Source organism: Bidens hawaiensis, unplaced genomic scaffold (genome assembly GCF_021521415.1).
Source record: "Bidens hawaiensis isolate Kalapana, Puna unplaced genomic scaffold, B.hawaiensis_p1.1 tig00002186_1, whole genome shotgun sequence".
Lineage (NCBI taxonomy): Eukaryota > Viridiplantae > Streptophyta > Magnoliopsida > Asterales > Asteraceae > Bidens > Bidens hawaiensis.
The window spans coordinates 1,806,316-1,823,594 of NW_027491117.1; the positions used below are offsets into that span (position 1 = coordinate 1,806,316).

At 37.8% G+C, this 17,279-nt stretch overlaps 1 protein-coding gene across 1 annotated transcript; it reads right to left on the minus strand.

Annotated features, from left to right (window-relative positions):
- Positions 1-2,097: 2,097 nt before the first annotated feature.
- LOC143610038 (uncharacterized) lies at positions 2,098-2,620 on the minus strand. The gene has a single exon (XM_077084630.1). The coding sequence runs from the start codon at positions 2,579-2,581 to the stop codon at positions 2,225-2,227; it is 357 nt and encodes a 118-aa protein (XP_076940745.1). The 5' UTR covers positions 2,582-2,620; the 3' UTR covers positions 2,098-2,224.
- Between the last annotated feature and the right edge of the window lie 14,659 nt (positions 2,621-17,279).

Below are 17,279 nucleotides of genomic sequence, written 5' to 3' on the forward strand. Positions count from 1 at the left end.
TATGGTATATTAGTTTGGAGGGAAAAAATTATGAGAATTAACCAAAACATGACAAGTGTCAACATTTATTTTACTTTATTAGAATAGGTAGATATATATGGTAAGGTTAAAATAAAAACCTACTTAGTTGTGAAAACTTTAAAAACTCATTTTCAACCACATGTTTTTAATTAAAGTTTAAATCTTATGCTCCACAATTACAGTGAATAAAAAATATAAATATAAATATAACTTTTTCTGTCTCCTAAAAACATATATAAAAATTAGTAAAAAATATTAAAAGATAGCAAAACAACTTTTTTTTTAGTTTTTGATGTTTTGTATTAAATGTTACAAAATATATTATGTGTGTAAAAAAAACGATGTTATATAGGGTTTTCACGGGTTTTCACAACTAAAGTGGGTTTTCATTCTATACTTCCCCTATATATATGGGAGATTTCAAATTAGAACCCCTTTGAGTTTTAAGAACTTGAAATAACTCAGTGTAACGATTTTTTTACACGTGTGTAATATTTGTAGGTTACATACACGCAAAAAAGTTACATAATTTTTTACGCACCAAGTCGACATTTTACACATGTGTAACGAACATAAAAGTTAGTGTAACCGCTTACATCTTTATTCTCTCTCTTACTTTGACTTTTTTTGCCAGATTTAATCTCAACCACATATTCCAATCCATTTAATTAAATGTGTGACTTAGATTGGAGTTCTTAAATTCTTACAACTCACATGGTTCTCAAAAGATCCCTCCCCTATATATATATATATGTGAGGGTTATTTTGAAAACCTTGTTGAGTTTTAAGAACTTAATAACTTCATTCTTGACCGACCATTTAATTAAATAGATTAGATTATGTGGTTGAGATTAAATTTGATTAATAAATTAAAGTATGTGAGAATAAGATGTACAATGATTACACAAATTTAAACGTTCCGTTACACATATGCAATAAGTCGACTCGGTGCGTAAAAAATTCTGTAAATTTTTTACGTATATGTAACCTACATATATTACGCATGTGTAAAAAAATTCAAAAAAAAAAAATTGTTACGTTGAGTTGTTAAAACTCAAAGTGGTTCTCATTTGAAATCTCTCTCTCTCATATATATATATATATATATATATATATATATATATATATATATAGGGTTAGGTTAGAATGAAAACCCACTTGAGTTGTGAAAACTTTAGAAACCCATTTTCAACTACATGTTTTTAATTAAAAATTAAATCTTGTGATCTACAATTAAAGTTAATAAAAAAATGTAAAAGTTAATTTACATTTTCTCTCTTCTGAAAACATATATAAAAATTAGTAAAAAAATGTAAAAAAAATAGCAAAACATTTTATTTTTATGTTTTCAATGTTTTGTATTAAATGTAACAACATATATTACATGTAACAAAAAAAACGATGGTTCAAGTAAGAATAAAGAGTTTCTTAGGAATGATAGGAACCAATAGATTTTTGACATTTGGCATTAAAACCTATGATGAAAGAATAATTATATGAAACTATGTTGGTTATAATGGTGATAGAGTAATTATAGAAAACTGTTAGTTTTTGATGATTTTAAATCTCAATAATTGATTAACATGATCCAATGACTATGATTTATTCCTAGTATTCCTAAAAGACTATCTTTTTTAATTTTAACCTACCCCTATATAAGTTATGCTTAAGAAACACAATTCAAACATTTATGTAGATGTACTTCAAATCTAAACTTTCTTCAGCTGTCTTTTAAAAAAAATTAATTTAATTTGAATCAACACATATTTAGAGAACTTTGACAATCAACTAATATAAAGGTTAAAACCAATTTTTACCCTACAATAGGGTTGGTTCCAAACGGGTTTCAATACCGGTTCCGAGTAACAAACTGGTTCCCGAACTGGTTTTTTTGTGCATCTTTAGTTTAACCTGTGACGGTGTGACCTATACTTATAGCTGATCTTTTAAGTTTGCCTTGTTAAAAATTAAACACAGCCCAAATCAACCTGTTTGCATGCAAACACGTTAAAATAGCAATCTCTAAAGCATGTGCATATAAAAATGTCATGTGACATAATTCACCCGACAACAACTCAACCCGAATAATTGAACACCACCATGGACGCATTTAGCATGCATCATACAGTACAATGTCGTTATGCACCCACAAACAAACGGGTTCATTTCCATATTTTATTCTAACAAAACACTTGCATAAAACTTACAGCAACTTAACACCTGCTTCCCTTAAGGAATCAATAACAGCTCTCACCTTACCATGATATCTTTGGTTCTTTTTGTAAACGACTGACACGGCTGGAATGTCTTTAACAAGCAACCGTTCACCTAATATCTTCCCGATCTTAGCAGCAGCAGAAACATCCCTCGTGCTTTGTTGACTTTTGGTCCAAGCTTCCCGTAGACCCTTCTCCTGTGAGCTTGCAGCAGTTGCAACGGTTGCAGTTGGTGAGTGAACCACCTGTGCACTTACATACTTGTTTGTAAAATGCATCTTCAAGAGATAAGGTTTCAGAAAGTTTGTGATTCTTTGAGATTTCACGGGTGGAGGGATCACCATACCTGTTTATAAAAAGATTGTGTTAAAATATGAATATCAACCTGCCGGTTCATGATCAAGTTAAACTTTAACCGAACCTTTTTCCGGTCCATGATATTGCACTAAAAAGATGAATGTCAGGACCCATGACCAAACCGGTAGTCTGGCACCAATTACGCGTCTGATGTCATGTTATGCGGGTACCAGCGCCAGGTTACGCACGGTGCGTACCGACACCAGTTACATGTCCAATGCGGCATACCAACGCCGGGTTACACACAGGTTACGTGCACATACCAGCACTGGTTACACGTCCTATGTCTTGTTGCGTGTGTACCGACTACCGACTTGAATTGCACTTTTTTGCGCCCGATGCCAAATTATGCGCTTACCGGCACCGGGTTGAGGGTCCCATATCAGCCCATTCTGGCCCGCTTTGAAAAATAACAACCTACTTGACTTGTTTAATTAATACTACAAGAAACACCCACCCATATCAACCCAAATTCTTTTAAAAACACCCCGTATTAATTCAATTTTAGGATGTGGGTCAAATTTGCCAGGTCTAAGTTAAAGGTTTAAGATCAAGCTAACGTTTCAAGATCAAGTTCCATATCGATATACTCATTTGTTTTAGGGTATAAGACAATAATATTCAATTTCCTTAAACCATCTTTATATTGTTATGATGAATCAAGTACTCCATAGTTGTGTCTCGTTTAAACCTTCTGAAACCCATAATAAATACTAAAAGCATTGTTTGCCCAAAAGAAAAACTAATGTCCAAAATATGGACCTGCTAGCTACCAATAATGACCATGTTACACTTGCAAACTAGGATTTCACATAAAAAAAAAAGACAATTATCGATACTATTTGAGACTAAAAATTTGTTTAATTGATGAAAAATTGTTGTCAGTTAAATAAGATAAACACACATACTAGATCAAAGCATTAATGAGACTTGTAGACTGCAATACACTGAAACAATGCAGAAAATGCATATGCTTAGTAAAAATATAAACCATACTTTTAAAAGTAGTTTTGAATTTTGAAAGGCTTTATTGTTTTGTTTCCACCTCCATCTGACCATCCCAGAATTCCAATAATTTCTAACTTAGTATATCTCATTAGTTTAAAATAAAGTAGTTTGTCCATGTCCTACACTACCTAGCCTTGACTAGTGAATCCCGTATTGGGTCAGTGTATGGGCGTGATCCAAGAACAAACGATTGCTTCATCATTGTTCTCACTGTCTTAAGCATTTCATCGGCAAACGAAAAAAGTAAAATATATGTTGCTAGAGTGGGCGGCATAATTATCTATGTTTACAGTAATTGATGTGTACAACAAAAAGAATTCATTTTCACTTGGGCATTTTGTCGAACAGTTGGACTACAAGCCACCAAAATCAAAATAAGAAAATTACAAGATGTGGGTTCCGACTTATTGATCGATCATTAGCAACATTTTGTTTGTGATTCTTCTATGACAAAAACTGCCGGTAAAGGTGAATACTTTCTTTTGAAACATAACATAGAGATTTAGCATGAATTGATACAAGATTCTATAATCGCTTAACAGTTGTAAGAAAGAAAATGAGAGATGATTTGGAAGTAAGTTTCATACCTGAAGAATCTGGGTTTGATTAGGGTTGAATCAATTACAGTTGCAGTTTCTGCTTGCTGTTTTGTGGAAGGATAAAAATAAAAGAAATGAGAGAGTGAGAGTTTAATCTTTTCTAAATTGGGCCTCGTGTTTTTGGGTTCACCAGCTCATCTTCTTTCTGCATCCAAAACTGGTTAGGAACCAGTTCCGGATAAAGATGGAACTGGTTTCAACGAACCCGGGTACAATTTTTCAGAGTAACCGAACCTGGTCCGGGGGGCTTTTTATGCCCACCTCTAATTTTGTTTGGTCACTTTTATAGCCTTTGTGCGATGGGTTAAGTCAGAGTCTCTCCATTTCAACTTAAACCTTGTTATAAATCAAATGATGGATTATTATAAACTATCGGATCCATCTCACGAGTAGAATATATATAGGAAGGTTAACGTATAATAATCGCTTAACGTACATTACGTACGTGACATACGTTCAGCTAAAACGTTCAAAACCTTTAAAAGTTCAGGTAAAAACTTAAACGTTTAGCTAATATGTTCAGCTAAATACGTTTAGCCAAATAAGTTCAGCTAATACGTTCAAACCTTTAAAAGTTCAAGCAAAAACTTAAACATTCAGCTAATGCGTTCAAATCTTAAACGCTCAATGTCAAAAATCCATCATCCAGAACTCAAAATTGATCGATTAAAGATTCAAATTGATGATTAATTGAATCGATTTCAAAGATTAGCCGATCAGTTGGCTTCAATTTCAATTTCAATTCAACTAAACAACCCTGTGACGACTTTTGCGTTTTTCCGATGAGTTCGTTGTCGACGGCGATGATGGTGACGAAGAGTGTTGATGGCGCCTGCGAGCGGAGGTGAAGGAGGTATGCTGATGTCAATGAAGGGTGGTGGAGACGGATTGAGGGAGAAGGACGAACATATTAGTGTAATTGTGGTTTTGGGAATCAACGGTTAGAAGTGTCGCGTATGTAACGTACGATAAAGGATTATTGTATTTTATCCTATATATATATATATATATTAGCTTTGGAACCCGTGTATTACATGGGTTTTTCAAATGAAAAAAGATAAATAAGGTTTGTTATTTCAGTTGTGATTCTCAAAATACTTGTAAATTAATTTAACGTAGACTTAATGGAAAAAACAAATAGGGTTAATGAAAAGTACTAAAATAGCATGATTTTGGAACACACCAGGTGTTGATTTGCAAGAAATTTCAAAAAAGGTACTAAAGTTGTGTTGTTGGTCAAACCTTAGGTATGAAAATAACACTTGATTCAATAATGAATATAATCCATACTATTTTATAACCCATTTGACAAAATGATTTTGACCCATGATCTATGAATAGCTAGAATGAATGAGATGAGATAATAGGAACTAGGTGAAATGTGGGCTTGACACCTAAGTTTCAACATTTTATTTTATTAGTATTGTAAAAGATGTCTAACTAGCTTTTGAACCAGTGTATTACACGGGTTTGTCAAATGATAAAGATACATATGGTCTCTTATTTCAGTTATGATTCTCAAAATACTTGTGAATTAATTTAACGTAGACTTGATGGAAAAAAAAAACAGGGTTAACAAAAAGTACTAAAATAGCATGATTTTGGAAACACCAGGTGTTAATTTGCAAGAAATTTCAAAAAAAGTACTAAAGTTGTGTAGTTGGTCAAACCTTAGGTATGAAAATGACACTTGATTCAATGATGAATATAATCCATACTATGTTATAACCTATTTGACAAAACGATTTTGACCCATGATTCATGAATAGCTAGAATGAATGAGATGAGCGATTAGGAATTAGGTGAAATGCCGGCTTGACACCTAAGCTTCAACATTTTATTTTATTAGTATTGTAAGAGATATATATATATATATATATATATATATATATATATATAGGATCATGATCATGTGAGAACTTTTTAGGAATTGAGAACTATGAGAACCATTTTGAACCACATAAAAACCCAAAAATAAAAAAAAATCATAAAACAAAAAAAACACAAAAATTAAAAACTTAAAAAAACCAAAGTTCTTATTTATGATCCCGATTTCTAAAAAACATAAAAAAAATCTTTATTTAGCTAAATTATACATATATGTATAATATGTACACATATGTTTTTTTTTTCAATACACATATGTATAATTTAAGGTAAATGATAATGTACATATGTGTACATTACGTAACTAGAGATTAAATGAAAGTATACATATTTGTATAGGTATAATACGAATTAAAAAAAAATTCGGTTTTTTAATGAAATCGGAATAAGAATTTTGGTTTTTTTACCTTTTTAAAATTTTTGTTGTTTTTTGTTTTATAATTTTTTAAATATTTTTTATAGGTTTTTTTAGTGGTCCAAAATGGTTATCAACCCTATATAAAATTCGGTTTTTACATTATCAACCCGATAATGTAAAAATTTGGTTTTTACATTATCAACCCTATATATATATATATTGTTGATCTATTCTTTATGTTAGTAATGGAAAAAACATGAAAATATAATAAACCTGTAATTATATGCGTACCCGTTATAGCAAGGAGAGTAGTAATCGCAACAGAGTCTGACGTAATCGACATGCATGTTTGTCATCTTAATCGAGTTCCCCTTTAGGATGTATAGTTAAGGATTGTGTTAGGGTTCTTAAGAAAAACCCGGCTTAGGAGAGAGGAGACACACAAAATTGTTATGTGTGTGTGGTTAGGTTTGATGCTAATTTATTCTCTCTATATATACACCCAATGGGAAACCCTTTATTATCTAGTAAGGGTAATATGGTCCATTAACAATTATCAAGCTAATATATTATTTTGAGCTAATAATGTGTAATTAACTATTTTGATCTATTATAATATAAATGATAATGACGGCCATATATATATATTACATTCTCTCACTTGGCCGAGTAATCATTTATTATGAGTATTAGATAAGCCTGATCAGGAGTTAACACTCATTTTAGCTTTAAACTCAAACTGGAGCAGAGAAATACAGTCATTGAATAGAACATCAGCTTAAGACCTCCATTAATCATACTGTACTCCTTATTTAAAACCTAAGTAGTTACGATCAAAATTTTCAAGTAAGCCCTTTAGAACGTTTGATTTGTATTATAATTTGTCTATATGTCATTATGCATGCTGTTGATACATGATTCGACATCTAAGTCTTTATATTATATTATTATATTAGTTTAATGTATCAAGGGCCTTTTGGTAGTTAATTTATTTGCCCATTCGCCTAAAATGTAAGGCTGATTCGTTACCCTGTAACGAATGAGTCCACTGCATAATGTAAATCTCATTCATTATCCAGTTTTATCTAGTTTAACGAATGTGATAACGGATGTAGGCTATTTGTGTTAATGTAATAGGGATGAATGACTTAGGGTCATTCGGGTCACTTAATGTAACGAATGAGTCATTCGTTGAAGTATGTATAACGAATGAACTCATCTCCTATAAATACCCTATACATTATTATTAAAGAAATGAGAATTTCCTGTTTATGAATTGTACTGTTACTTTGCCAAATTCTCTCCAGATACACATACTACACACGCTAATCGTATCATCATCATTCTAACTATAATCATTAATCGTATTGAATCGAATCACGTGTTGTCATCAAAGAACTAGATCCATAAGGCTTGTTGAGGTTTCTCAATTGGTTTAAGAGCAAAAGGATTCTGATCTTCATGTGACTCGTATGTTAATTATATCGATTTAATGATTAATTGAATCATTAATTGAACAAAGAACACTGTAACTGTAATTGACTCATTAATCATCAATTTGAACCTATTTGAACAATATGATGGATTCTGATTGATTGTTAGAGTCTGTTATTGAATGATTTAAGGTCTAATTGTGTTAATTTTGAGGTTTGGATCGGAATTGAGGATATGGCGGGAATGGTTAAAGTTTGAATTGAGGTATTGATTTGATTTTGGTACGGATTGAGGTTTGGATTGAGTTCGGATGTGTTTGGAATTGAATTCCAAGTGAGTTAGAGTTAGGATTGTAGTGAATTGATTAGTTTTGGACGAGTTTGAATTTCTAGACAAAGATGAATGCTCATTCGTGTGGATGAGTGGTTATTCGTTAGGTGCTATTCATTAAGTAGTTGCAACCACTTCTGCCAGCTTTCAGGCAGTTATAACTGATCATTTGTGAAAATTTATGCACATTCGTTATCTTTAAACCATTCATTAATCCAATTCATTACAGGATCACATTCGTTCAATCCATTCGTCATCATTCACTCATTCGTTGACAGTTCACATTTGTTAAAACAGTGTCAGTCACTCACATTCGATAAGCCCATTCGTGGTTATCTTTCATTCGTGTGTCTTTCGTGTCAATATCATTCGTGTGTCTTTCGTGTAAACAGTATATCATTCATTCGTGTCAATTAAAGTATCATTCGTGTTCTTTCGCATGTCTATTCGTGTCCACAATAAACTACTCATTCGTTGATCAAGTTTAAAAAGTTGTCAAATTCAGTCCTTTGGCATTCAAAAGTTGATAAAATGTTGTCTCTAGCTTAGTATTACGCGTTAGCTTCGCAGAACGCGTTAATGCAACAAATGCTTGATGTGTTGTAAAACACACTTATTTTCCGCATCTTTTATCTATCTTTTTATATTATATTTAATGTAATTTAACTTAGTTTATCTAGGTTTTACATAGTTTTAATTATCTTGTAGGTTATGGGTTAAAAGAATGAAGAAATCGGACTTTTCGAGGAGCTTACGGGCCTTTTACACATACAATTTCAAGACAAAGCTCAAAGCCCGGCCCATTTACATCATGGACAAGCCCATGTCTTACACATATTATAATATAAAAAATAAAACCCAAGAAGCCATACCCTAGTCCGATCGCAATCAGCAGCAGGAAGGAACCAAGAGAAAAAGTTTTGTGTGCAAGGTTTCAAGAGTGGTGGCGGCTAGGGAAGAAGGAAGAGGCAAGAACCAAGGCTCGGGAACAATTTCCCATCAGTTTTCACAGCCAAGTGCAGCCAAGAAACATCATATATCCTTTCTTTCTTAACATTGTTCATCAATTCATTTTTCTTGATCAATTGTTAATTAGTTTTGCAATTGCTTTAAGGATTGACTTGTTTATGATTATTGTTGATCATTGAATGGTTATTAAGATGATTGGAATGAGTTATATAATGTTTTTATTGATGAATAGCTGCTGTCCAAAAATGATATTAGGCTAAACTGGTCGGTTCTACCTAGGAATGATGATTATTGTTAGAGTTTGATGAATTTTATAGATTGTTTGATTGATAGACTTGAATTGTTATTGTAAAGTTTGATTTAGACATGAAATAGGTTGTGTTTGATGGCTGGAAATTTTACTAATTTATTGCTTAAACCCCTTGCGTTGGTTAATTAGTTTTGTATTGATTTATCGATGCTTGTTTGATTCTAGACTTTGTGTTTAGGGTTTGTTTGCGGTAGGTACAACCTTAGGGTTTTGTTGCATGATTTATTGGTTAAAGTACAGCGGTTAGACACCTTCTTAGAGAACGAGAGGTGATAAGAAGTTAGGGTTGTCTCATTGCCTTTGCATGCTAGAATAAGAATTGCGCGAGAGCGAGTTCGTTTCTTATCCGGTTTAGGTGTTTTGAGTGACTAGTTGATCTATTTTGGTTTAAGTTAGATTGTTCCTCTATCCTTGTTTGTGTAATATTCATTACCATTAGGGTCGAGTGTTGGTGAGACCGAGAGGTGAGTCAACATTAGAACACGTTAACAATTGTTTTCCGGTTTGGTCGTTTAAGCCGATTAAGAGTAGTCAAGGTTTATTGAGTGAGACCGAGAGGTAATCCAGTGAGCCTGAGCGATCCTTAATCGTGTCATCTTTAGGAACCGGTGTCTTGATATCATCCAATCCATTTGTTTGTTAGACCTACAATTTGATTCAAACCTAGGTAGACGTTTTTCTCCATCCAAAGTCAACACAGTCAAGTTTTCTATTTTTGGTAACTTTTGTCAGTCAGTCCAGTTAGTCTAGTTAAATTATTTTATAAAAAGAAAAACCAAAATTAAAATCAATTATTAGTCTTAGGTAGGTCTTGTCTAGGGTTAGTGATCATTATCGTTCTTAGGTGTCCTCTTGTTCGATACTCGGACTTCCTAGCTCTATACTACTTGCGACCGGTACACTTGCCGGTTGTGTGTGGTTTTAGGGTTTTCGTTTTAAATTTAAAGCTTAGTTGTGAGGGTCATCCATTGTTTTAGACATATCATCCGACACACATCAAGTTTTTGGCGCCGTTGCCGGGGACACGGTTTTAGGCGTTTTGAGAGCGATCCGAGTTAGGACTTACCTTGTTTGCTACTTATTTAGAATAGTTTGGCTAATTTTATTGATTTTTATAGTTTTATGCGACAGACTCGATCTCGTGGACCACCCGACACTGAAGTATTTCTCGAGCTAGAGAGAGTTTCGTGAGAGACGTCGCACCGTTTCACCATCATCCACTTCTTCATCCGTTGGTAGTCGATCCTCTTCTTCTACGATTTCCGACTTCGACGATAGGGATAGGATTATGGTCGAACCGAGGAGGACAGTTGCATACCGGGCCCGTCCGGCCAATGCTGGCGCGAGATCCTGCATCGTACCACCAGCTATTGGAGTTACTAAAAACTGGAAGATTCCGTCGAACATTCTGAATACCATTTCTCATTTTGCTCAGTTTCATGGGTTACTTCATGAGAACCCGCATTCTCATCTTACTCGCATCGTGCGTATCTGCGACACTTTCCATCTTGCCGGCGTATCCGAAGACGCCGTTAAACTCCGCGTCTCTCCGTTTTCACTCGTTGATCAAGCGAGTCTGTGGCTCGAGTCCCTCCCACAGGGCTCTAGAGGTACTTGGGCTGCCATGCAGACCCAATTTCTTATGAAATACGATCCTCCGGCTAAGGCCACTCGTTTGCGTAACCAGATTCATTCTTTTCAGATAGAGGACACCGAGAGTTTCTACGAGGCATGGGAGCGTTTTAAAAATCTGTTAGCGTTGTGCCCGAACCACAGCTTTCAAGATTGGGCGGTTGTCGAGAAGTTTTATAATGGAGTTACGTACGCGACGCAGAACATGCTTGACACGGCGGCGAGATGAAATCTATTGATGACGAAGGACCCGGATGAGTGCATAGCTTTGTTTAATGGGTTAGCTATGAGTGGATACCAGTGACCACCCGACAGAGGTGGTAAGACTGTCGATTCCATATCACGCGGCATGCATTCGGTGGACACGAACACCGCACTTACGGCACAGGTCGAGGCGTTGGAGAATATTATGAAGGACTTGAAGACGAAGAGCAAGTTGTGCGAGATATGCAGAGGTGGGCATGATACCATTCAGTGCCCAGTCAGTTCTCAGGAGGAGGCGGTAAACTATGTCAACAATCCAAACTGAAATCAAAATTCTTTCAATTCTTATAATTCGGGATGGAGAGGCAATCAGAATTCCAACTAGAGAAGCGGGAGTCAGTCCGGTTTTCAGCAGCGTCAGAGTCTATTCCAGGATGCAGGAGAAGGAGCGAGCAGTGGGGAGAAGAAGCCCACTTTAGAGGAGATGATGGCGCAGCAGACGCAGATGTTGTCACAGCATATGACACGAGAGGATTCCCGTCATAAAGAGACCCAGAAGAAGCTTCGCGAGCATGAGTCATTCATGAGGAATCAGGGAGTGTCATTTCAGAGTCTTGAGCGACAGATGGGAGAGATAGCCAGTCTATTGAACGAGAGGCCGTAGGGTACGCTACCGAGTAATACCGAGCAAAAACCGAAGGGATTCGCGAAAGCTGTGACAACGAGGAGCGGTGCAGGGGCACGAGATGAGCCCATGATTCAGCAGAGGTCTAGTGGAGGAGTTTTCGAGGAGTCTGCAGCTGTTGATAGAGAGGAGCAGGTGGATGAGGAGATTCAGATGGAGTCTCCGCCGGCCCAGGTGCATTAGAGGAGCAGCCCAGGGTGTACAGCATAGGCCGAGAGACAGCAGTTACCGAGCGAGCCACCGAGAGTCTACAAACCTAGAGTGCCATACCCCAGGAGACTCTGCAGAGATAGAGATGAGGAGCAGAACTCCAAATTCCTTGATCTTTTGAAGCAGCTTCACCTTAGTATTCCATTCCTTGAGGCACTGACTCAGATGCCGAAACATGCGAAGTTCCTTAAGGATATTCTCTCGAATAAGGAGAAGTTAGCTGAGGTTGCTTCCATCCCATTGAGTGCTAGTTGTTCTGCTGTCTTACAGAGGAAGTTACCAGAGAAGATGTCCAATCCAGGCAGTTTTCATGATTCCCTACATCTTGAGTGATGATACGGTGATTCATGCGCTGGCTGATCTTGGTGCCAGTATTAATCTTATGCCGTATTCTGTGTACAGCAAGCTGGGTTTAGGCGAACCGAGGCTTACCAGTGAGATCTGTGGAGGATCTGCCTCCGACACTCAGATTCTCAATAGGGACATTCCGGAGGTTGAGATGGTTGCCATGACCAGTCGGTTAACGGATGATGCCACCGAGTCACATGCCCCTGAGTCTGAGGTATCTGCTGGGATCGTACGAGACGATCCGATGGACCGACCTTTCGTCGAGAGCCCCCCTCCTTCCTTAGAGCTGAAGGATTTTCCCGCCCATTTGGAGTACGCGTTTTTGGACGAGGAGAGGAAGTTGCCGGTTATTATTGCATCTGCGTTGACGGAGGTCGAGAGAGAGAGAAGTTGTTGAGGGTGCTGAGAGAGCACAATGAGGCCATTGCATGGAAGATTATCGACATTAAGAGTATCAACCCTTCGTTCTACACTCATAAAATCCTCATGGAGGATAATTTCAGGACTGTCGTTCAGCCGCATCGGCGGCTTAATCCGAAGATGCAGGAGGTGGTGAAGGAGATTATCAAACTCCTTGATGCGGGGATCATTTTCCCCATTTCTGATAGTTCATGGGTCAGTCCAGTCCAAGTGGTTCTTAAAAAGGGTGGCATGACTGTCGTCACCAATGAGAGGAACGAGCTCATTCCCGCTAGGACCGTGACCGGTTGGAGAGTCTGCTTTGATTACCGCAGACTGAATGATGCCACGAGGAAAGACCAGTTTCCTTTACCTTTCATTGATCAGATGTTGGAGCGTTTGGCAGGTCAGCAGTATTACTGCTTCTTGGATAGTTTCTCCGGGTACTTTCAGATTCCGATTGCTCCCGATGACCAGGAGAAAACCACGTTTACCTGCCCATACGGAACGTTTGCCTATAGACGTATGTCGTTTGAACTGTGTAACGCTCTAGCCACATTTGAGAGGTGCATGGTGGCTATTTTTCATGACATGATCAAGGCCTCCATGGAGGTGTTTATGGACGATTTTTCTACGTTTGGGAGCTCTTTTGATCATTGTCTCTCCAACCTTGAGAGGATGATGGCCTGATGCGTTGACACCAACCTAGTCCTTAACTGGGAGAAGTGTCACTTCATGGTACGCGAGGGCATCATTTTGGGGCATCGTATTTCAAGTGTGGGGATAGAGGTTGACCGAGCGAAGGTTGAGACCATTTCTAATCCTCCCTCACCCACTTCTGGGAGATCCATCCGGAGTTTCTTGGGTCACGCTGGATTCTACCGTCGGTTCATTAAAGATTTTTTTAAAACCGCGAGACCCATGACCAAACTTCTGGAGTAGGATGCCCCGTTTGTGTTTTCTGAGCGGTGTATCAAGGAGTTTGATCTTTTAAAAGACAAACTCGTTAACGCCCTGATCATGATTGCTCCCAACTGGTCGCTTCCTTTTGAGTTGATGTGTGATGCGAGCGACTTCGTAGTCGGAGCGGTTCTTGGACAGCAGAAGGATAAACACTTCCATCCGATTTACTATGCTTGTCGGACCTTGAATGGTGCACAGGAGAGTTACACCACCACCGAGAAAGAGCTTTCATCTGTGGTGTTTGCGTTCTATAAATTCAGGTCCTATCTGGTTCTGTCCAAGACGATTGTGTACACGGATCATTCTGCTATTCGTTATCTCTTCAGCAAACAGGATGCTAAGCCTCGTCTTATCCGATGGATCCTGTTGCTTTAAGAGTTTGATATTGAAATCCGTAATAAAAAGGGGCCGAGAATGTAGCGGCAGATCATCTTTCGCGTCTTGAAGGAGCTGAGTTAGGAGAGCCAGGGGTCAGGATTAATGACCACTTTCCAACAGAGAGTCTCATGTTTGTTTCAACTCAGGATGAGGGTTTTCCATGGTTCGCCGACTTCGCGAACTATCGTGCGGACGGGTACTACCCGAAGATGCCTTACCAGCAAAAGAAGAAATTCTTTGCTGATGTTAAGTTTTACCTTTGGGACGACCCGTATCTCTTTCGGATAGGTGCTGACCAGTTGATCAGGAGGTGCGTTGACGTTAAGGGCGGATGGCAGATTCTGAACCATTGGCATGTTGGACCGACAGGAGGTCACCACGGTGCGAGTTTGACAGCGAAGAAGGTCTTTGATTGTTGTTTTTTTGGCCTTTGATTTTTAAGGATGCGCACGCGTTCGTTAGGAGTTGTGATCGTTGCCAGTGTGTCGGCAACATTTCGTCACGAAATGAAATGCCCCAAAATGATATTAAGGTTTGTTAGGTTTTTGATGTGTGGGACATTGATTTCATGGGACCGTTTCCATCTTCGCGTGGGAACAAGTACATACTCGTGGCTGTGGATTATGTTTCGAAATGGCTTGAGGCCAAGGCCTTGCCCACGAATGATGCCCTAGTTGTAGTCCGTTTTCTTAAGAGCCTTTTTACTTGTTTTGGTGTCCCGAAGGCGTTGATTAGTGATAGAGGTACTCGCTTCTGCAATGTGCAGATGGAGAAGGCGTTGCGACGCTATGGGGATGGAGAAGGTGTTGCGACGCTATGGGGTCACCTATCGGCTTGCAACCGCCTACCACCCACAGACTAGTGGGGAGGTAGAGGTGAGTAATCGGGGAATTAAACGTATTCTTGAGAAAACGGTTGGTTCGAATCGTCGGGATTGGTCTGACAAGTTGGATGATGCGTTGTGGGCCTTCCGTACAGCCTACAAAACTCCGACCAGTTCCACAGCGTTTCAGATGATCTATGGGAAGGCCTGCCACCTACCTATTGAGTTGGAGCACCGTGCTTCGCAGGCCCTGCAGAGGGTCAATCTTGATATGTCCGCCGCGAAAAGCACTTGTTTCCACCAGTTGCACGAGTTAGAGGAGTAAGGCATTACGCCTACGCACAGTCGGTTAGGTAAAAGGAGCGGACAAAGGAACTACATGATAGGAAGTTGAAGGGGAACAAGCAGTTCAAGTGTGGGGATTTGGTTTCTACTGTATAATTCCCGGTTGAGGTTATTCCCGGGAAAGTTGAAATCCCGATGGTCGGGACCGTTCACGGTCACTGAGGTTTTCCCGTATGGTACTATTGAGATAGAGGATAAAAGCGGGAAGTTTAGGGTGAACGGTCATAGACTGAAGCACTACATTGGCGAGCCGATGGCTGATCAGACTGTCGAGGTATTCTACCTTGACTCGCTCACCGAGACGTAGACGTGCTGGATGCATCACTCGGGAGACTGCCCGAGTTGTAGAGTTTGTATTTCTATCATTTGTTTGTGTTATCTATTTTATATGTTTTTGTCTATTTCAGGATGTTCCAAAATGAAACCGCTCGTACTCAATCTCCATTCGGTTCGGTCGATTTAAGGGGTGTTCTATTATTAACATGAAAAAAAAAACCAAAAACACAAAAATACGTTTATTTCTTTATGTTTTTGTTTTATGTATTGTACGCCGCTACATGCGAGCGAGTTTGACTTTTTGCAGGTTATATTATGCGCATGGTAGCTACGATGGCGTTTTAGAACAGGTTCTCCCGAGGTTGCGGTCACGAATGAAATGCTATACGGTCGCTTGGTTGCTACTCAGCTATTGAATATTCTGCACACAAACCAGGGGATTAACCTGTTCTTTGTTTTATTCTTGTATATTATATTTTTTATTTTATTTTTGTTTTATTTTTATTTTTTTATTTTATTTTATTTGTTTTCCTTGTTCTCATCGAGGACGATTTAGTTCTAAGTGTGGGGATGAGATTTATTTTACTTAGTTATAGAAAAATTTTGAAAAAAAAATTAAAAATTTGAAAAAATTGTCCCTTGAAATTTGTTTTTTCTATGTTAAACAGGAAATGATATTATTACCGAGTAGTGTTTGTTTCATAACTTCTTAGTGTTTTCAAAATATATATAGAATAAACAAGAACAGTGCCCATTAGACCCGCACGTAGTGTATTGTAACCGAACGGTTTAGACTCACTTTTCGATGTGCTGGTAGGCTCAGCCTTTAGGAATGAAAGGGCGGTTTGGTTGTTGACTTGATTATAGAAAATGGGATGAAAAGTCGGGTCATACTTAAGCCTTATGTTTAGTTTGATCATAAAAATTAAAAATTTTATAGAAATTGGAATAGACTAATCATACGATGCTTGGGAAGGTTTAACATTAAGGTATGCCAAAGTAGCCTGTGATATAAACATAAATTTCATGCTTCTAGTTTTAGTGGTTAACACTTCATAGGCGTATGGTTTGATAACCTTAAATCCTGTATTGATGGGATGCTCTGGGGGACGGACACCATGGGTCTTTATGTGATATATCATCTGGGTATTCATATCTCCAAAGTGGATTTATGAATATTAAAAGAGCTCAAAGAGCAAACCCGTAGTTTATCTGCCAAATAGAAGTCAATAAACATGATCACCTTGTACTTCAAAGTACAAATACACTACTGACTTGATCATCCACGCTGTTAGTCATATGGGGTCCCCTTGCTCGCGCCCTATTACATTAAGAAACGGGCCACAAGGGACACTTCATATGTAAGCCCTACAGATGAATTTGTGCATACTCACCCTTGGAGATGGACTTTGGGGTATTGCTTGATAACGGGGGTATGCCATGTAGTGGGGAACACTTACTAGTTAGCTACTTAAACATACATTAATCATATCTAATGGCTGCTAGGTAGACCTTAATGCTTAAGCT